Source organism: Ranitomeya imitator, chromosome 1 (assembly GCF_032444005.1).
Source record: "Ranitomeya imitator isolate aRanImi1 chromosome 1, aRanImi1.pri, whole genome shotgun sequence".
Classification (NCBI taxonomy): Eukaryota; Metazoa; Chordata; class Amphibia; order Anura; family Dendrobatidae; genus Ranitomeya; species Ranitomeya imitator.
This window is the reverse complement of record NC_091282.1, coordinates 316,318,810-316,341,122: the sequence shown is the minus strand read 5'-3', so window position 1 is coordinate 316,341,122 and position 22,313 is coordinate 316,318,810. Positions and strand designations below refer to the sequence as shown.

Sequence of the window (22,313 nt, the reverse complement as noted above, 5' to 3'; positions counted from 1 at the left end):
CTGACGTTAGGGGACGGTCAGGTCTCCACTGTACTCGATACTGGCAACAGTTCAACTACTGAGGCCAAGGGGAAAGTTGGTGGACCATCCCATCCCATTTCAGTGGGGAGATGGCCACAATTGTGCATTCAACACTTTTTACAAGCCAGTGCCATGACCTGCTCATTGGTGGGCACCGCACGGCGAACCCCTACTAGTGTCATTTATCTGACCAGTTGGATTGATATGTTACAAGTTGCTGCAATGAGAAATCCTTTTGTTGCATAACACCATTAGAGGGGTACGGTGACCACGATTTCTGCATAAAAAAGTGGAGCCACCCATTATAATTTCCTAATTTACCTTCCAATTCGGCCCCAGAGGTCCCCGCTTTGTTTTAAATGACTCAAATATTGCTGGATCTTCATCGGCTTTGTAATCCTGCAAAACACAAGCGGCATAATAATGCGATAAGCAATCTATATCCTTATCAGGGTCCAAAATACTGTATCCATCACCATGCATGCTACAGGTGCCAACCTGCTCCAAAGACAGAAGCCCCCATACACATTAGATATTGGCGGGTTCAGATAGTCTAATGTATATTGGAGCAGGCTGGGCTTACAGTCAACTATCAATGTGTAGGAGGGCCCCATACACCAGGATCCAGTCTGATTTGGGACTTTTTGTTCTCCCAGAGATAAGCCGCCACCAGAAATGACTGCCAGCGGATATCATAGAAAACACAGGAGAACTGGACCGAACAAGCATTCCTCTTTATGGGAGAGACATCCAAGGTATATGCTGGCCAAACTATATTTCGACTGATAGTCATTTAGTGTGTGGGGGGGTAGAGGGGTCGGCTTTAACCCAGGTCCGTAGAGTGAAATGACGCCTCTGGTTGAGGAGTTGCAGTGACCACAAACACAAAGGTTTGTCAAATATATTGGAGATTCCACCCCTTTAAGGTACGTCGACATGTGACACGTCTGCTGCAGCATAATTGCAGGTAAAGTTGTGCAGATTCATTCTGTAGATTTCACTCTTTGCATTGCCACAGGTAATAAGTGCTATGAATATCCATGGCCTAAGGGCGCAGTCAGGCAGCCGTATAACAGACGATAGCATCGCAGTGCACGGACTGGCTAGCAGCTCTCCTGACAGCGTGTATTTCTGTGCAGCTGTCACGCTTGGACCAGGAGAGCAGTCGGCCGTGTTATACGGCCATCTGACTGCGCCCTAGAAGTATTGTGCTGTGGATCAGACATCGCCTGCACCGCTTAATTCCATCCACAGACATTTTCCAACCAGTGTTGCATATTTAGAATAGATTTTCTGTGCAAATTCTGGTGCTGAAAGCCTAAGGCTACTTTCAAACATCAGTTTTTTGCTGTCAGGCAGGATCTGTCGAATTTTTGAAAAAACGGATCTGTTGCAAATTGTGAAAAACTGATGCAACGGATCCGTTTTTTGCTGGATCAGTTTTTTTTATTTATATTACCCCGGGGAGAGAGTTTGGACTTCCTGTTCCAGGGAAGAGAAAGAGAGAGAGAAAAAGAGAGAGAGAGAGAAAGAGAGAGAGAGAGAGAAAAAGAGAGAGAAAAAGAGAGAGAAAAAGAGAGAGAAAAAGAGAGAGAAAAAGAGAGAGAAAAAGAGAGAGAAAAAGAGAAAAAGAGAGAAGAAAAGGAGAGAAAAAGAGAGAAGAAAAGGAGAGAAAAAGAAAGAAAAAGAAAGAGAGAAAAAGAGAGAAAAAGAGAGAAAAAGAGAGAGAAAAAGAGAGAGAAAAAGAGAGAGAAAAAGAGAGAAAGAGAGAGAGAAAGAGAGAGAAAGAGAGAGAAAGAGAGAAAAAGAGAGAGAAAGAGAAAAAGAGAGAGAAAAAGAGAGAAAAAGAAGAAAAGAAAAGGAGAGAAAGAAACAGAAAGAAAAAGAGAGAAAAAGAAAGAGAAAAAGAAAGAGAGAAAAAGAAAAAAAGAGAGAAAAAGAAAAAGAAAGAAAAAGAAAGAGAAAAAGAAAGAAAAAGAGAAAAAGAGAGAAAGAAAAGAGAGAAAAAGAGAGAGACCTCAGAATGTAAATTGTGCATGATTTGTATGGAGAACGCATGAAAATTGGATTCGGAGACCGGATTCATCATTTCACATCTCGGTTTCATATTTTTTTCGCTGGGTCACTGGGCGTTTTCTCCGTCCGCCGGAAAACGCTTTTTTGATGGATCCGGCAAAAAACGGATGAAACGTATGGCCATCAGGCACAATCCGGCACTAATACAACTCTATGAGAAAAAAAACGGATCCGGCGGAAAAAAACGGATCCATTTTTTTTCCACAACTCGCCGGTTTGTGCCTGATGGCAAAAACCTGATGTGTGAAAGAAGCCTTAGGCATAATACCAGCGGTACTTACAAATCTCATTTACGCGTGGCCAAAAATTGTCGTGAGGTTCGGATTTTAAATTCTGAATCGCGTCAATTTTTTTGCGATGGAATTCACAGGTAGATTTGGGATCTGGAGCTTCCAGGGACTTGTGGAAGAGCGGTCGGCACATTTCTTCCCTTCTATTAAATAGCATTTCTCCAGCAGTTCCTCAGGGCAGACCAGTTACCCCGGTCACAGGACATTGTCCCTGGTGAGCCACCTGATCGGTGTCACCCATAGAGTAATGCACCAGTCACTTAGGAGCGGGCAGCACTTACTCGTAGCACAGACACATCTACAGATCGTTTCTTTATAACCTAGGATTCAGTTTGGAAAAGAACAGAAAAAAAACAAAAGACGATTCTATGATACATGACAGAACTGTGCAGCGGAGACACAATGTGCGGCTCCCAATTACAGCTGCAAATGAGCAGTAGTGTGGAAGCAGACAGCCTTCTGGCTTGGTTAGCATGCAATCTCCTTCAGGATCCCACCGGGAGAGCGGACCACTGCAGGCGAGCCTTTGGCTTGTGGTTGATTTTGTTTGCCACCAGCTATACACTTCTCATCTCATTAGCTTTGTTAGAGAGTCTGGGGGATGACAGCTGGAACCCACTCCAATCTTCGGCTCCAAGGATTACTGGAGGCTAATTCTGCTGTGCAGTTTCCGCAACCCTTAAACTGGCGCGTCCTCCACATAGCTCTGTACGGCTCTAACAGTTTGAGCTCCTCGAGTAGGTTAAAAACACAACAGGCTAAAATGTCAGGATGGATGACAATGCAAACACGTCATATCGGCTGGAGAGGAGCAGCAAAAGAGAGGATAATATAACATGCAAAGCAGAACCTACAGGGATATATTGTAGAATATGTTATAGGTCTGATGCCATGGACAAGGGAAGTGCCCTAAAGAACAGGTGGGCGATACTGGCTGGACTACCCCCATGAGTAACTGTCCAGTCAATGGCTGCTTCTCCTGCCTTCATAGTCTGACTGTAAGGCTTATGGTCAACCAGGGAGCCCTCCAGCACCTCCCTCCGATCTTCCTGGCAGTCATTAACTCTTCTCAATGGCCAGGGACATGTTGAAAGAGTTGTGTGTCTCAGGTGTCAGATCGAGCATTCACCCCAGAATGCTGCGTAGCCCAATGGTGACCTCAGTGACAGAGTAGGGGACCTCATGCTCCATAGCACCTAACATAGCTGGTAGCCAGGGCCATAACTGTGTTCAGAAAGAAACAAATACATCTACAAAGGTGTAGTCAGCAGAAGCTGGCACAGGAGAGAACTAGAAAGCTCAGCACAGAGTGCCCTTTGATGAGGTGGTCACAGCGAGCCAGGCTGCCACGTGGTCCACAGACTGATGTCCGATACCAATGGCAACCAGCAGATTACTAAAGCAGTCCAGGACATTCATGGAGAAGAAGACCAGAGTAATGCACCCTGCCTCTTATAGCACATGCTGGAAACCTTGCAGCCAAAAACACCACCTGATATAACTGTATGCAGAGTGTTGCGGAAAATGATGGTGCAAAGCATAATAAATAATTTAGTATAATAGAATCATAGAATGTTAGAGTTGGAAGGGACCTCCTGGGTCATTGTGTATAACCCCCCGCTCAATGCAGGAGTCACTAAACCATCTCAGACAGATGTCTGTCCAGCCTCTGTATAAAGACTTACATTGAAGGAGAACTCATCACCTTTCATGGCAGCCTGTTCCACTCATTGATCAACCTCACTGTCAAAACGTTTTTTCTAATATCTAATCTGTATCTTCTCCCGTTCAGTTTCATTCCATTGCTTCTTGTGTTTCCATGTGCAAATGAGAATAAGGATGATCCCCAACACTGATATATAGTGACTTCTCAAGGTTTGGTGGCACACCACTAGGGATAGTAGCTGTTGCTTACTGTATTTATAGCCAAGTAGGGGATAGCTGGCTTAATGAGGTGTCTGGGTATCTGATTACTTCTGTACAACATAGGTCATACATAGCGGATGGGTGGGGGTCTGATACCTGGAGACCTCCCCAATCAGCTGATTTTTGATCCGGCTACTGCAACACAGACACAGTTCTTTTTAATATAAGCTGTTAATGGAGAGGACAGCGGTGGCGCTTGCTACACTTACATAAGTGATCATTAGAAAACCCCTTTCACAGTGCAGCCCCCAAGGGAAACAAGCTTTTCTGAGGAATGGCTGTCCTGGTAATTAAAGTAAGACTCCAGAATGCTAGGCCTGGCTTATAGGAGAGGGGGGGTTCTATAATGTCCGTGAAGAGCTGGCCACGGACTATTACAGCAGTCTACGGCTCTAAGGGATACAGACTTTCCAGCAAGGAGCTCCGGTTAGGTCAATTTTCAGTTAAGAAAGCAGCAGTTCTCCTCATGGCCACTAGAGAGCAGCACAGGAGTCTCTCCAGGCGTAGTATAGCTCATTATACATGTACAGTATGAGGAGAGCGGAACTCTCCGAGTACTGCAATGTCCGCCACCTCCTGTCCTCCACCCTGCAGGGCCGCAGAGGCCGATCACAAGGCACTCCATGGGAAGAGGCGAGTCCCCGCCAGCGCTGGGGTTTTTCACCTTGCTGTGATACATAGCACACAAGTACAGACATGAAGGAGTGCCAGAAGAAATGTAGTGAAAAGCCAGAAATATACGCCCGGCACTGGCCCCACCACATTGTAGCCATCGGTGGCAATAGGCTAATGTGATTGACCGGCATTAACCCTTTTCAGGGCATAGTTTGATGGTGCAATAGTTGTATGAGATTTGTGGAAGTAGCTTTATAGTGAATGAATTTATATTCATCTGTTTATACATCAGGCATAAAATAGCCATTTGCAATTATTATTTGCTCCATAAGTACGCATGGGCACAGAGCGCTCACTAATACAAGAAAGCAGAAGAACAGAGGCGCAGAAAGCCCTTGGTACAGTCAGACATCCTGTGGAAGCAAGGGCTGAGACTGTACACCAGTAATGGACGATGGAGAGGAAGGGGATAAAAGACTGTGCAGAGGGAGAATGGAGAAAAAGGGGATACATAGTATCTGTGCAGAGGGGGAGGGGAGCGCAGTCATGGGTGATACAGTGCTATACAGGGCACACTCTTCTCTGCCGCTCCGTGCAGTGCAGTCAGTCAGGCTCTGTCTATGCCCTATATATAGGATGCATGTAGGAAATCTCCCAATATACAGTACGAGCTAAATGTGTCCATAGTGATCTTTTACTAGACAGAGGCCACAAGGTCGTCCTTAGGGTTCCATCTGTCATACCCTCTGTAAAGAGGACAGGTTTCACCCATATTATGGACTAGCAGATATAGTGGCAGGTCTGGGGGCAATTCATAAAAAATGCACTTTACTTTTTATTTGAAATATCCCAATTGAATGTAATTGTAAAGTTCCGTATTAAAAAAAACACTTTCTGCGAGAGAAAAAATGTGAAAAGGCCAAGTTCACACTTATACAGTGCTCTACACCAAACACCACAAACCCCAGGAAAACTGTACTCCGACAGGACGTCCGACATATCCCTGATGAAGCCATTCCACTTGTATCTACAGTGGAAGCTCTGTGGACGCCGTCCTGGCAGTATTCACCTTTTTCACATTAACCACACTGTGCAGATCTTACAAAAAGTGATTCCATCAGCTTCATTCAGCTCTGCGGCTCCATCAGGATAGTTCTTTGGGGATTCCAACCAGGGCAGTGGAGTCAGAGTCGGTGTCACGGAAATTGAGGAGTCGGAGGTTTAGCTTAGCGACTCCACAGCCCTGATTCCAACTGCACAGTGCTGACACAGAGCGCCGTATACGTACTGAACAGGTTCATACACCATGCCGAGCACTACGTCGGTTCTCGGTGTGCGGAGGAGAATTCTCCACTTTGCTACTACAGGAAAACATTGCAGAGTTCTGGACAGAAACCTGCAGACATTATGACACCACATTCTCCCACATATCAGGACCCCAGAGAATGTGGCATGGGGCTGGATTATAAGAGCTAACTGCAGTCACACCTGATTTTATAGGAGCAATAAATGAAATAAGTCTGACCCACATACGAGGTGTGTTACAGGACATACTCACTGATGGCTCTACTTGGCTTCTGTCTGCGATATCGATATGGACCACCTCAACAGTCTTCCACACATTAGGATCTAGACAGTGTACCTGGGGGGAGTAGAAAGGAATAATTGTATTGTATTAAAACTAAAAGATAAGAATGTTATGACCATCACAGATCGCAATATAAAGCAGAATAGCCGCAGGATAAGCCAGCAGTGAGAAGACCCTGCATACTGCTGTCATATGGTACTGAGGTATAGCACAGCTTCTGACAATGGTCTTCATAGCTCTCAGGGGCCAATTAGCCCGGCGGACCAGGACCGGGGCCAAATGCAAGCCAATCAGCAGTGCACAGATCGCCAATACGATACCACGATGGTCTATGTGCACATTACTATCGGCAGCACATCTGCTGGCTACACAAGTCGGTGTGTGATGTGCTGGCAAGAACAGTGATTTTTATGTTTTCTTTATAGAAAAAAAAAATTGGCCTGTTAGACAGCCGATCATCAGCTAATCACTTACATTTTCTTGAGTTCCCACATCCGGTTTGTGCCAAGTCTCAATTTTAATGAAGAAATCTTCTTTCATATATTCATTCTGAAAAAGTAGAACACAGATCACAGAAAACTAATAGGAGTCGGCTAATATTGCCAATTACTCCATAGTCTCAGAGACATATAAAACAACAGACTGGGCTTTTACAGCCTTTCCCTGGGACCAGTGCTGCCTCCCCGCTGCTGCTCCAGTCTTTGTTGATCAACTGCAGCAATGACACCACATCTACAGCGCTGCAGTCAATCACTGGGCTTGTACTGTTCTACATTGGTGAAAAGCACTGTAGATGTGATGTCACAGCGCACTTGTGATATACCGTATATATCCGAGAGGAAGCATGTGACTGGGGAAGGCTAGTAAAAAGCTTAATTACTGTACAGATCTCACAGCCAGTGAAAAACTTATCTCTTCTTCTTTACCATTCATAATCAATTTGATATGTTCTCCAAAAATCTAAATCAGGGGAATACTTCTCAAAGAGGTGATTAAGAAAAATGTTTCCTTCTACAATGTAGGTAAAACTCACACATTATGTATTATATCAACATCTACAACAGGCATAAAAAATGTGCACAATAAGGGTAAAGCGACAACATGAATGTAAACTCACCGTTACAACTGATCCACCAAATACAGCAGAGCGCAAACAGGAACAAAGAGAGAAAAAAAAAACATTAGAGACGCCAAATGACAGCAGATAAGTAACTGAACAAAGGTCATCAATCGCATCAATGTTCAAGTATTATTATTATTATTATTTATTGTTATAGCGCCATTTATTCCATGGCGCTTTACATGTGAGGAGGGGTATACATAATGAAAACAAGTACAATAATCTTAAACAATACAAGTCATAACTGGTACAGGAGGAGTGAGGACCCAAGGGATGGGTGAGAATACAGTAGGTGAGAAGTATCAATATTATACAAGGTTTATCCTAATTCTTATATTGCTTACAAGAAATAACAATAGAGAATATCATCTTTACATCAACTCATTACAGGCATTTTCTTGCCATAGAGCATGGCGCAGTGGGCAACACTATTCCACCCAATGGCCAACATATGCCTATAACAGTGGCATCGTGTCGTAGGATAGAACTCCCACATTGTGGTCCTATGCCACAACTGTTCCATGTGGCACATATTCTAGGATTTTCACCAATTTTTATAAAGATAGACGGTCTGTAGTTTGTGGACATTAACCTTACCAGGATAACCAGATGGCATGTATTCCACAGCAATAATTACTTTAAAATGCTAAAAGGGAATCGGTCACCCCATTTTTGACCTATAAGCTTCGGCCATCGCCATCAGGAGCTTATCTTATAGTATTCTGTAATGCTGTAGATAAGCCCCCGATGTATTCTGAAAGATGAGAAAAAGAGGTTATATTATACTCACCCAGGGACGGACCCGGTGCGGTGCGGGGCCTCCCATCTTACGATGATGTCCTCTTCTTGCCTTCCTGTCATGGCTCCGGCACAGGCGTACTTTATTTGTCCTGTTGAGGGCAGAGCAAAGTACTGCAGTGCGCAGGCGCCGGACCTCTCTGACCTTTCCCGGCGCCTGCGCACTGAAGTACTTTGCTCTGCCCTCAACAGGGCAAATCAGTACGCCTGCGCCGGAGCATGAAGACCAGAAGAGGACGTCATCGTAAGAAGATGGGAGGCCCCGGACCGGACCGCAGCGGGACCGCCTCTGGGTAAGTATAATCTAACCTCTTTTTCTTACCTTTCAGGATACATCGGGGGCTTATCTACAGCATTCCAGAATGCATTACAGAATGCTGTAGATAAGCCCCTGAAGCCGGTGGCCGAAGCTTATAGGCCAAAAATGGCGTGATAGATTCCCTGTAATTAGTTCTAGATTAGGACAAAGATAAACCAAAATTACTGACGACATCCCCTAGTCTTCCAGCAACACAGAATTTAGACATACGCAGCTGGATTCACTGTTACAGGAGCTCATTAAAGCATTCCCCAGTAACTGTAATTTTATAAATCAATCGTACACATGAAAATAAGCAGCTTTGTAATATATCTTATCTCCTCCTTGAGTAATCTTTCAGTCTCAATTCAAGAGCAAAAATTGTCTTCAGTTAACAGATGTCCCCATTACTGAGATAGGAGACGGCAGTTGGTGCTTTCAGCATTCTATGGAGAGGGGCAGAGCTAAAGGCAGACACAGATCCGACTGAACGTTCTCCCCTTAGCACTTTATGAGGACCACCGGTCATCTCCTATCCCAATAATGAAGAGTTCACAGGAGAACCTGTGTCTGCCTCTACTTTGGATTCTGGGAAAAATAGTTGAAATGTCTGGAGAAACACAGATTTCTCTCATTGTACTGAGCCACACACTGACTATAACATGTAACCAGGCTCCACTAATGAAAGCCCAATGAGAATAATGACTGGATAGATTCCTACCTGTAAGGTCACAATCTTAGGAAATCGTATCAGTAGAAAGTAACACTGGAAGTAATGACTTCTGCAGGAAAAGCAGAGAGCACAGCAGCCGGGTGCTGACCCCGAGGGGCACACAAATCTGCAGGAAAGGCCGATTTAAAGGGAAGGTGCCATCAAAAATAATTTTTTTCCAGCGATTGAAAAAATGTAAAGAATTAATGTTTACATTTTCTTAAAAAATATTATCATTTGTTTATAATTTAGTAAAATATGAAAAATAATTTTAAAGGTTTGACATTTCCACTTTTAAACACTAGGGGGAGCAGCTAATGAAATTGGACAAAAACCTAGTGTACAATTAAGGTACCGTCACACTCAGCAACTTGACAACGATCCGTGACGTTGCAGCGTCCTGGATAGCGATCTCGTTGTGTGTGACAGGCAGCAGTGATCTGGATCCCGCTGTGATATCGCTGGTCGGAGCTAGAAGTCCAGAACTTTATTTGGTCGTCAGGTCGGCGTGTATCGTCATGTTTGACATCAAAAGCAACGATGCCAGCAATGTTTTACATGGAGCTAACAACCAGCGAGAACGATAAGTGAGTCACCGTTACGTCACTGGATCGCTCCTGCATCGTTCTGGAGTTGCTGTGTTTGACGTCTCTACAGCGACCTAAACAGCGACGCTGCAGCGATCGGCTCATTGTCTATATCGCTGCAGCATCGCTGAGTGTGACGGTACCTCTAGCTCACATTACAGCACTGCAGTAATTATGGGCGGAGTCTGCTGACGTGTGTGATGTCTCCTCTCCTCCCCTTCTGGGTGTTTGCTAAGGGATAAGAGAAGATGATATTCAGAAACCCAGTGAGCAGCCATTTTGTTGGTGACTGCAGAGTAAGGCCGGGATCACACATACGTGAGATACGGCCGAGTCTCACAGGTGAAAACCGAGCTCTGGCGCCGGCACTCCGGAGCAGAGCGTGCAGCCGCACAGCAATACATGGAGCCGCACGCTCTGCTCTGCAGTGCCGGTGCCAGAGCTTGGTTTTCACCTGTGAGACTCGGCCGTATCTCGCGTATGTGTGATCCCGGCCTAAAGGTACCGTCACATTAAGCGACACTGCAGCGATCTAGACAACGATCCCGATCGCTGCAGCGTCGCTGTGTGGTCGCTGGAGAGCTGTCACAAAGACAGCTCTCCAGCGACCAACGATGCCGGTCCCCTGGTAACCAGGGTAAACATCGGGTTACTAAGCACAGGGCCGCGCTTAGTAACCCGATGTTTTCCCTGGTTACCAGCGTAAACGTAAAAAAAAACAAAAAACACTACATACTTACATTCCGGCGTCTGTCCTCTCCGGCGCTCTGCTTCTCTGCACTAAGCCGCTGTGCTTACACAGTGCAGAGAAGCAGAGCGCCGGGGGACAGACACCGGAATGTAAGTATGTAGTGTTTGTTTTTTTTTTACATTTACGCTGGTAACCAGGGTAAACATCGGGTTACTAATCGCGGCCCTGCGCTTAGTAACCAGATGTTTACCCTGGTTACCAGTGAAGACATCGCTGAATCGGCGTCACACACGCCGATTCAGCGACGTCTGCAGGAAGTCCAGCGACGAAATAAAGTTTTGGACTTTCTGCGCCGACCAACGATGTCACAGCAGGATCCTGATCGCTGCTGCGTGTCAAACTGAACGATATCACTATCCAGGACGCTGCAACGTCACGGATCGCTAGCGATATCGTTCAGTGTGACGGTACCTTTATACTGACAAGTAGACAGTCACAGAGGATGGCAGGCAGCAAGGATTCTGGGAGATATGTGGTGGAGGGAGCAGGGTGACAGCAGCACAGAGTATTTCAGGAGAGCAGTGTGCTGGTGTATGGAGGCACCCTGTTTGGTGCGCGGAGCGGCCAGGGATTGTACATAGAGCGCTGTCTTTTATACACATGGATGGACCATCTGCTTCACAGAAATACAGGAAATATTTCTGCGGATTGATGGCCTGTTCTGATCCAGACTTTGCATGCAGACACCATTCCCCTTCCCATTCAATTTTTTTTTCTCGCTACACCGTTTAGCGATCAGGTTAATCCTTTTTTTTTTTTAATTGATATATCGGGCAATTCTGAAAGCGGCGATACCACACGTGTATATTTGATTTTATTTTTATTGTTTTATTTTGAATAGGGCAAAGGGGGATGATTTAAGAAAAAAAAAAAATTAATTTCATATTTTTTTAAACTGTGTATGTTTTATTTTTTTTTTATTGTTTTATTTTGATTGGGGCGAAAGGGGGCAGATTTGAACTTTTATTTATATTTTTAATCACTTTTTTTTTTTTTTTTTTTACTTTTGCCATGCTTCAATAGCCTCCATGGGAGGCTAGAAGCTGGCCTGCTACAGTTCGCTGCTATGTAGCTGAATTACAGGCTTGCTATGAGCGTCGACCACAGGGTGGCGCTCACAGCAAGCCGGCATGAGTAACCATAGAGGTCTCAAGGACCTCTATGGTTACTATCCTGACGCATCGCTGACCCCCGATCATGTGACGGCGATGAGTGCATTTCCGGCCGCGCGGCCAGAAGCGGTAGTTAAATGCCGCTGTCAGCGTTTGACAGCGGCATTTAACTAGTTAATAGCGGCGGGTGGATTGCGATTCCACTCGCCGCTATTGCGCGCACATGTCAGCTGTTCAAAACAGCTGACATGTCCCAGCTTTGATGCGGGCTTACCGCCGGAACCCAGATAAAAGCAAGGGATCTGACCTCGGACTTACTATCCCGTCCGAGGTCAAAAAGGGGTTAAAGTACTGAAAATGCTCATTTGTTGAATTTGCAGCATTAGGAGGTCACATTCACTGAACAAAAAAGCTATTTAACTCCAAAACATCCTAACAGGCCAAGTTACATGTTAACATAGGAACCCTTCTTTGATATCACCTTCACAATTCTTGCATTCTTGAGTTTTTGGAGAGTTTCTGCTTGTACGTCTTTGCATGAAGTCAGAATAGCCTCCCGGAGCTGCTGTTTTGATGTGAACTGCCTCCCACCCTCATAGATCTTGTGCTGGATGATACTCCAAAGGTTTTCTTATAGGGTTGAGGTCAGGGGAAGATGGTGGCCACACCATGAGTTTATCTCCTTTTATGCCCATAGCATACAATGATTCAGAGGTATTCTTTGCAGCATGAGATGGGGCATTGTCATGCATGAAGATGATTTTGCTCCTGAAGGCACGTTTCTGCTTTTTAGACCATGGAAGAAAGTTGTCAGTCAAACTCTAAACTTTGCAGAGGTCATTTTCACACCTTCAGGAACCTTAGAGGGCCCCCCCAGCTGGTTTCCCCATGATTCCGGCCCAAACATGACTACTCCACCTCCTGCTGATGTTGCAGTCTTGTTGGGACATGGTGGCCATCCACCAACCATCCACTACTCCATCCATCTGGACCATCCAGGGTTGCTCGAGACTCATCAGTAAACAAGACTGTTTGAAAATTAGTCTTCATGTATGTCTGGGCCCACTGCAACCGTTTCTGCTTGTGAACACTGTTTAGGGGTGGCCGAATAGTAGGTTGAGGGTATGTGCACACAATGCGGAAAACGCTGCGGGTCCGCAGAAATTTCCCATGAGTTTACAGTACAATGTAAACCTATGAGAAACAAAAAACGCTGTGCACATGCTGCGGAAAAAAACGCGTGGAAACGCAGCATGTCACTTTCTGTTTCTGCGGATTCCGCAGCGGTTTTACAGCTGCTCCTATGGAAAACCGCAGTTGTAAAACCGCAGAAAAACCGCGGTAAATCCGCAATAAATCTGCAGCAAAAACGCAGCATTTTTGCCCTGCAGATTTATCAAATCCGCTATGGAAAAATCTGCAGTGGACAAGAATACGTGTGCACATAGCCTTATGCACCACAGCAAGCCTTTGAAGGATCCTACACCTTGAGGTTCGAGGGACTCCAGAGGCACCAACAGCTTCAAATATCTGTTTGCTGCTTTGTAATGGTATTTTGGCAGCTGCTCTCTTAGTCCAATGAATTTGTCTGGCAGAAACCTTCCTCATTGTGCCTTTATCTGCATGAAGTCTGTGCTTTGTTTCAATCACAAATCTCTTCACTGTATGATGATCACTCTTAAGTTTTCGTGGAATATCTAATGTTTTCATACCTTGTCCAAGGCATTGCACTATGTGATGCTTTTCTGCAGCAGAGATATCCTTTTTATTTCCAATATTGCTTGAGACCTGTGACCTGCTTAATAATGTGGAACATCATTTTTAAATAGTTTTCCTTAAAATCACCTGGAAATCTAATTATCACATGTGTTTAAGATTGGTTTCAGTGATCCATTGAGCCCTGAGACACTATACCATCCATGAGTATATTTGGAAAACAAAACAATTAAATCTTTATGGCACTTAAATCCAATTTGCATAATAATTTGGAACATGGTGTAATATGGAGGCATCTGCCAGCATGAAGGCGCTTTACAGATATTCAGTCCTTATTATTCCCATAAAACAGAGCGCGGCTTACTTGTTCTACAGTAAGGGTAAGCGTTCCAGGCTTTTTCATGGAATACCAGGGACCCCTCTGGAGCAAACATCTTCACGAAGCCAGGGACTTTACTAGAAAAAGAAATATATCCGGTAATTACAGTGTTGTCACTTCTCATCAATATTTTCCCAACTGCAAATATTAGCCTTCCATAGACCTACATTGTCAGCCACCAGTGAATTAGCAGACAGTTACACATCGGGAATGTCAGGCGTTTGCTGGGACAGACATTTGGATATAATTGGACTATGGGGAGAAGGTGCCATGAGTGGAAATAGAAATCTGCATGCCCCAATATTTACCTTGTGATCATATATTACCGGGAGCCAATCCAACCACAAGTAATGTCATGTACAGGAGGACATATACACTGAAGAGTCCTAATAATACTATTAATATTCATTTCGGACCAAGTGAAAGGTTATCAGGGTTAATTGCTTTGTAACTACAGTAGGACCAGGGCTTACAAATACTGATGGAAACGACTGACCAAATACTGAAGGTGTAAGCCCAATAACAGAAGCCTGGACAGCACCTTTACAGGGGGCAGGGTCCTCCGGGGGGCTTACCTTTTCAGGTGGTAGATCTTGTGTGTATATTGGCCCTTTTCACCATCTTTTTCATACGGTTCATTCTTCAAGACTTCGATTCCTTCCCCGCCACCCGTTTCGTTTTTGCTAGCTTCTGCCACAGAGTAAAGCTGACCGACCTGATACTGGGAAAATACAGCAAGAAGACAGGAAATAAAAATCCATGTGTGCAAACAAAGGACTTCACAATAGCAGGTCTGCCAAGCTCCTATGTGTCCGCCTTGGAGAAAGCCGAACCTTTGATCGGTGGCTAACACCAGAAGGCAGATCCTAAAGAATCACACCAATCATGATTTCTAATAAACGGCACCCGATACACAGGACTTCTCCCATATATTCAGAACACAGACAGATTAAAAGATGACAGCAGCCACCAGTAGAGGGCGCCAACTGCATACTGCAGACAGACACTGTATTGGGGACTCTGGTGACAGGTCAGGGTGACCAGTTGTAAACTGAGCTATGAGCACTATAAATATATTGAAAAGCAACACATTCTGGACCAAGGGTCAATATGTTAGAAGGCAGACGCGCTTCACTACCGCTTTTTAGGGATCTTTTAAATGGGAATCTGTCAGCAGGTTTTTGCTATGTGATCAGAGATCATGATGTAGTGAAAAGAGAGCTCGGTTACAGCAATGTGTCACTCACTAGTCTGTTTCACTGCTTCAATACAATCAGGGTTTCATCAGCAGGAGATTATCATGACAGGACAAGCTGCCACGTGCATCCTAGTCCAACCACGCCCCACCACTGATTAGCAGTAGTGATGAGCAAACTGTTATCAGAGCATGTTCGGGGGCTAACCTAGTGTCTTTGGCGTGATCAAATAATATTTTTGTGACCCCACGGCTGATAGACAGCCACAACACATCTGCAGGGATTGCCTGTTTGTCTAAAAGCCACAGAACATGCCGCTGGGGGTCTCACATATTATTTGAGCATCCTGAGGACACTGTTCGCACCCAGTCATAAAACCCTACACAACGTGCACAGAAAGCTACTAATCAGCGGTGGGCGAGATTACACACAGCGTAACAACTGAGCTCTGCTAGAGCCGCAGCAGAGAAAACGGATTATCATAACCGCTGCACCCTGTAAACTAAGGGATACATTGCTGGAATCAGGGTCTCTGTCCCTACCGCTTGCTGCAGTCACATTACACAGCCAAACCTGCTGACAGATTCCCTTTACTAAACTAGAAATACAGTAATTCAATTTTATCCCAATAGAAAAATCGAAGGTAAAAGCTTTAATTTTATCTGTAAAAAAAAAAAAAAAACACAAGGAATAAACCAGGGAGAAAGTGGACAAATTAAGAGCAAAAACTGGCTACATTTGTACATGTGGGCCAGATCTGGCCCTAATCGGAGGTGGGGCCATGAATATCTCAGGCTGCGAGGCATGGACACGTCTCCCTCCGAGCCCCTGTAGTATATTGCAGACACGCTCACATTGGATCTGCAGGACTTTGGGATGTGCCGGCAATTCTCTGCAGCACACGGCGGGTACAGACCGGTGTAACTGGGGGCAGCTGCGGGGGTCCGGCTGGTTACACCGGCTGCCAAAGAGGCTAGTGGGCTGTCATGGGGTTTGGAAAACCGGGGCCACAACATGTGGATCCACCATCGGTCATCTGGGTGCGAGCAGACCACAGTACAGGATCTGAAGGAGAACTTCTCTACATGTAAGGAAACTTGGCTCCATCTGGGGCCAGCACAGCAGCCCCCCACATTCTGCATCTACATATTATTAACATTATATCAGAGTCATCAGCAAATACGCTAGTATAGGCATACCTCTTCCACGGAGCACGGCAACACTACGCGGCTGGAAAAGGAAAAAAACATTGCTTAGAAAGGTAATAAACTGCTGCACATGGAAAGACGCCGTGCGTGTACCCTCAGTGTGCGTGTACCCTCAGAAACTGGCTCAGGGCATGCTCTAAACACACATCATATATACACTGATCACACAGATTAAAGGGAAGCTCTTCTATCCATGACTGCACTCACCACCGATTGACCGCTTTCTGCCTATGCACAGTGTACACAGAAAGCTGCCAGTCATTGGTGTGGTTGGTTACATAAAAATCATTCAGAGAATTTGTAGACCTCCTGCAAATAACACAGTGTATGTATAAAAAACTGCAGCAAGCAGCCCAGTAAGTGACCTCACTGGAATCAGCATCTCTAGCCCTACATCATGCTGCTCTCAGATGCAGACGTAGAAAATCCTGGTAACAGATCGCCTTTAAGAATAGTCGTTATGTAATACTACCTGACTGTGACCGAGTCTTGGGAACTGGATTTGCCAGCCGCCATGATAAAGGTTTCTTATAACGATGCAACTCCTTAAAGGAATATTCCCAGAATCTACACTCATTCCCTAGGGGATAGCTGATTGCAGGAAGAATCGCCAGCGATCCTGAGAACAGATGAGCATTTTCAGCCTCCGCACCATTCATTGTCTATGGGATTGCTGGAAATAGAATGCTGGAGTTGCATAAACGATGAATGGTGTGGACAGAAAGTATGTGCACCTCCAGGCAGAAAAGCTGAGGCTCCGTACAGCTGCCAGTGGTCGGCCCCCTAGCGAGCTATCCCTTACCTATGGCTATGTGGGAATACCCCCTAAAGAGCCAAATACAGCTGAGGCAGTGCTACCCTTTATCTATTTGGTAACAGAACATGCCAAATAATTCGTTTTCCCAAAAATCAGTACAGGTGCCAGCAGCATAAGGCTAGCCGTATCGGGCACCGCACTCCTGCCCTGCATGTGACTATCCGCACATACCCAACACTAGCAGTCTCCAGCCTGTGACCTCGGCCCATCTATAAGAGGACACCGCCACCCCAAAAGGTACAAGAGCAATGGTCTTGTATTATACACCGGGCCGCTACCCTGACTAATAAATGGGCTGCCACTAGCCAACACCTAATAAGATGAAGGGGACATGAAAGGCTGGAGTACGTTCACATGTGGCGTGGTATCCTAGAAATCTGGGCAGAGTATGACAAGAATTGTACTTCCTGAGCAGAATAGGTCATGGAGCCACGAGTAACCAAGGAGGGGTCCTAAAGGGACGGTTAGATAAGCCGAGGTCGGCCTGTATGTACAATCAGGGCTCCGTCACTGGCCTGATGGGAACACAAGCAGCAGCACACCCCCGGCTTCCACGAGGTCACGGGCTACCGAGTATGAGGAGATGACCATTATCTGTCAGGTATCGCCAACATGTCTACAAGGGCCGGAAAGGGGTTTTCTCCAAACAAAAGTTTATTGTAATCTATAGAGCTTGATACAATAACAATTTCCACAATTGGATGTTATAAATAAAATGTCCCTGTGCTGAGATAATCTTATACATGTGCCCCTGCTGTGTAATGGCCGTGTCTGACAGTGCAGGAACATGGTCTGATCGTATCACAGCTCCTGGGCAGGGGAGAACGCAAAAGAGTCTACAGACAGGACAGCACGGGATCACTGCTGATTCATTTTGTGAGATAAACCATTTCCCCGCCTGCTTTTAAACATTGTTTAATTTCAAAGAATCAGCAGTGATCCCGTGCTGTCCTGTCTGTAGACTCTTTTGCGTTCTCCCCTGCCCAGGAGCTGTGATACGATCAGACCATGTTCCTGTACGGTCAGACACGGCCATTACACAGCAGGGGCATATTTATAAGATTATCTCAGCACAGGGACATTTTATTTATAACATCCAATTGTGGAAATTGTTATTCCCAGATCCATAGCAGTATGGCATCCAACAGATTGTGGTGTGAGACTGGTAACAGCTGATCTGTAGGTGCGGTGGGTGTCAGGACCCCACGATCACACGGGCGGGGCTTCAATACAGAATAATAGCGAACAACCCATAAGATGGGAATCCCCCTCTAATGTGCCACAAAGCCCCCGTTCCAGCCTATTCCGCTTCGAGAACGACTGTTTCACTTAACCCCTTCACGACATGCGCCGTACTAGTACTGCGCATGCCGTGTCACCCCCTTTGATGTGGGCTCCGGCGGTGAGCCCACATCAAAGTCGCGACATGTCAGCTGTTTTGTACAGCTGACATGTGCGCGCAATAGCGGCGGGTGAAGTCGCTATTCACCCGCCGCTATTAACCTGTTAAATGCCGCTGTCAAACACAGACAGCGGCATTTAACTACCGCATCCGGCCGGGCGGCCGAAAATGACGTCATCGCCGACCCCCGTCACATGATCGGGGGTCGGCGATGCATCAGGAAGGTAACCATAGAGGTCCTTGAGACCTCTATGGTTACTGATGCCGGCCTGCTGTGAGCGTCCCCCCTGTGGTCGGCGCTCACAGCACACCTGCATTTCAGCTACATAGCAGCGATCTGATGATTGCTGCTACGTAGCAGAGCCGATCAAGTGGTGCCAGCTTCTAGCCTCCCATGGAGGCTATTGAAGCATGGCACAAGTAAAAAAAAAAATGTTTTTAAAAATATGAAAAAAATCTAAAAAATATAAAAGTTTAAATCACCCCCCCTTGCGCCCCATCCTAAATAAAACAATAAAAAAAAAAAAAATCAAACACACATATTTGGTATCGCCGTGTTCAGAATCGCCCGATCTATCAATTAAAAAAAAGCATTAACCTGATCGCTAAACGGCGTAGCGAGAAAAAAATCCGAAACGCCAGAATGACTTTTTTTGGTCGCCGCGACATTGCATTAAAATGCAATAACGGGCGATCAAAAGAACGTATCTGCGCAAAAATGGTATCATTAAAAACATCAGCTCGGCACGCAAAAAATAAGCCCTCAATGGACCCCAGATCACGAAAAATGGAGACGCTACGGGTATCGGAAAATGGCACTTTTTTTTTTTTTTTAGCAAAGTTTGGAATTTTTTTTCACCACTTAGATAAAAAATAACCTAGTCATGTTTGGTGTCTATGAACTCGTACTGACCTAGAGAATCATAATGGCAGGTCAGTTTTAGCATTTAGTGAACCTAGCAAAAAAGCCAAACAAAAAACAAGTGTGGGATTGCACTTTTTTTGCAATTTCACCGCACTTGGAATTTTTTTCCCGTTTTCTAGTAAAAGACATGGCAAAACCAATGGTGTCGTTCAAAAGTACAACTTGTCCCGCAAAAAATAAGCCCTCACATGGCCATATTGATGGAAAAATAAAAAAGTTAAGGCTCAGGGAAGGAGGGAAGTGAAAAACGAAAACGCAAAAATGAAAAAGGGCCGCGACTTGAAGGGGTTAAAGAGAAGCAAATGAAAACACAACAATCAACAATTACAAGGAAACGTGCCAAAACTTCAAGAATGAAGTCAATCAATAATTCAGCATGCACTTTTATACCATTTAGTAAACTAACAGTCATAAAAAGTAATTAAATAAGAATTTACACACCCTGGTCTGATAGCTTATTACTAAGTAAACCTTCACATGGAGCAATAAAATGCATGATCCGTAACAAAAATACACCAAGACCGACACCGAATAAATTACCTTAACGGGAATCGGTCACCAGGTTTATGCCACTTAATCTGAGAGCAGCCTAGCGTAGAGAAAGATCCCCGATTCCAGTGATGTATCACCGATGGGGCTGTTTGCTGCAGTTTTGATAAAATCACTGCTTTATCAGCAGATTAACCTCATTAGAATACTAATAAATCTGCTGACATATAGTCCTCCATGTTCATGATCTCTGTATACTCCCACCTACAAAACTGATTGGCAGCTTTTGGCGTGCACTGTGCATAGGCAGAAAGATGCCAACGAGTGGTGTGAGTGGGATGATACAGAGCTTGGCATTCAGAAGACTGGTAGATCTGTAGAAGATAAAAACAGCGATTTTATCAAAACTACAGCAAACAGCCTAGTAAGTGACATCACTGGAATCAAGGTGAGCAATAGTGTGGTTACAGATTCCCTTTACAGCGCACCTGTCATTTCTGTAAAAAGAATGAAAAAAAAAAAAGATTGGGCTGATTCATTACAAAACCCAGGACTCGGCTGTTTAGGGGACGATCTGGCACAGCTGTCATTAGTTACAAGAACCGGCTCCAATGTCATTCTCCAGCACTAGGGGCAGTAACCACGACCTCCTGAAGGAGGCAGCAGTGAGCTATAGCTCCTTATCTCATGGCTATGCAGACCGGGGACTATTACAGCCGACATCACAAAGTCTGGAGAGCTCTAGTTACAAATCCTTAGCTTTAACCATTTAAAGGACACCCTTCCAGCTTAGAAGCAAACAGCACGCTACCAATGGCAGTCATCAGACCGGTACCACCATGAATGGGCTGTTTGGCAAATGTGCATAAAAGTCACCTGATTTGCACATCTTGTGTGCCTTGGGATCGCCATTGACCAAATCAGCCACAGTCTGGACAAACAGTTGTAAAAAGTGCCGTCATCTACTGTTTACAGTGTCGGTGTGCAAACTCAAAGGTTAATGGGAGACGAAGGCTGAAATAAGCCCCTAACAATTACAGGGGAGTGCGAGGCTATGACTGCGGCTTAGGATTACAGCATCTAATGATGCGCCCTTCGACCTCCTGGGACACAGAGCTGCAATGGTTGCCAAACGTGTTGGATTTTCTGTCGTTTGTCACAAGTGACACAATCGCCATAGACTTCAATGCAAGTCACATGTGATGGCGATTTTCTTACAGCTAAATCACAGCTCTAACAGTCGCAGGACAGCAAGTCACAGACAAGGGGCAGAGAATGTGTGACCATGACTGCCTCCAACGGTGGAACATAACGGAAGGAGTAATACTCACCGAAACAATCTCCTAACGTTCCTGTGCCAGCACTGCCCCTAGCCGATTCACCACTGCAGTCAATCACTGGCAGCAGCAACACATCACCTCCCACAGATGACAAGTGACAACATCTCTGGGTGAACACAGACTGGCACACTGTCAGGATTCCGCTCTTTCAGCCGGAGCGGCTGTCACATGACCTCCGATTTGTGATCACATACTTCTACATTGCAAGGCCGGCGTCACAATAGAGTTTTACGGATGTATGAGAGGCGTAAAAACTACGCATTGCACACGGACCAATGATTCTCTATGGGGCAGCTCCTATCATATATTACGCAGCTGTATTTTACGGGTGTAGAAAATCGCAGCATGCTGCATAAAAAAATCCGCCAATGAAAGTCTATGGGCGCGCAAAAATACAGATTACACACGGACCAACAGTGTGACTTGCGTAAAGTACGCAAGAGTTCAGCAGGAAATGCGCCAAGCCATTATCAGGAAGCTCAGACATGCTAATTAGCTGAAAAAGCCAGACAGACATGCGGGAAGTCTGCCGCACGCCTCCACGGAGTCTCCTGCATCATGGCGAATATTATTAATGTGGAAATGCTGCTGGTACTGGTGCAAGAGAGGCCAGAAATCTGGGATCAGAGAGATGCCCATTACTCCAACCGGGCCAGAAGAGAGGCGGCATGGAGGAGCATTTCCCAGAATATGAGCAGCAGCCACGTGAGGTCCAGAGGCAGCTAAGTTCCGTATTTTCCAGCGTGTAAGACTACTTTTAACCCCTAAAAATTGTCCCAAAAGTCGGGGGTCGTCTTATACGCCGGGTACGGGTGCACGGAGCGATCCTAGATGGTTTCCAGGGTCTGAAGGAGAGGAAACTCTCCTTCAGGCCCTGGGATCCATATTCATGCAAAAAAATAAAAAATATGGATATACTCACCTCTCCGCCGGACCCTGGCTCTGAG

At 45.4% G+C, this 22,313-nt stretch overlaps 1 protein-coding gene across 1 annotated transcript in view; it reads right to left on the bottom strand.

Annotated features, from left to right (window-relative positions):
• PITPNB (phosphatidylinositol transfer protein beta) overlaps positions 1 to 22,313 on the bottom strand; it is a 43,067-nt gene that overhangs the window by 9,790 nt on the left and 10,964 nt on the right. The window contains exons 2-8 of the mRNA XM_069758694.1: positions 16,385 to 16,415; positions 14,565 to 14,710; positions 13,975 to 14,066; positions 7,634 to 7,641; positions 6,991 to 7,065; positions 6,487 to 6,570; positions 343 to 420 (exon numbers count right to left, since the gene is read on the bottom strand). Coding sequence (XP_069614795.1) covers positions 343 to 420; positions 6,487 to 6,570; positions 6,991 to 7,065; positions 7,634 to 7,641; positions 13,975 to 14,066; positions 14,565 to 14,710; positions 16,385 to 16,415 — 514 coding nt within the window. The remainder of the gene's footprint in view (positions 1 to 342; positions 421 to 6,486; positions 6,571 to 6,990; positions 7,066 to 7,633; positions 7,642 to 13,974; positions 14,067 to 14,564; positions 14,711 to 16,384; positions 16,416 to 22,313) is intronic.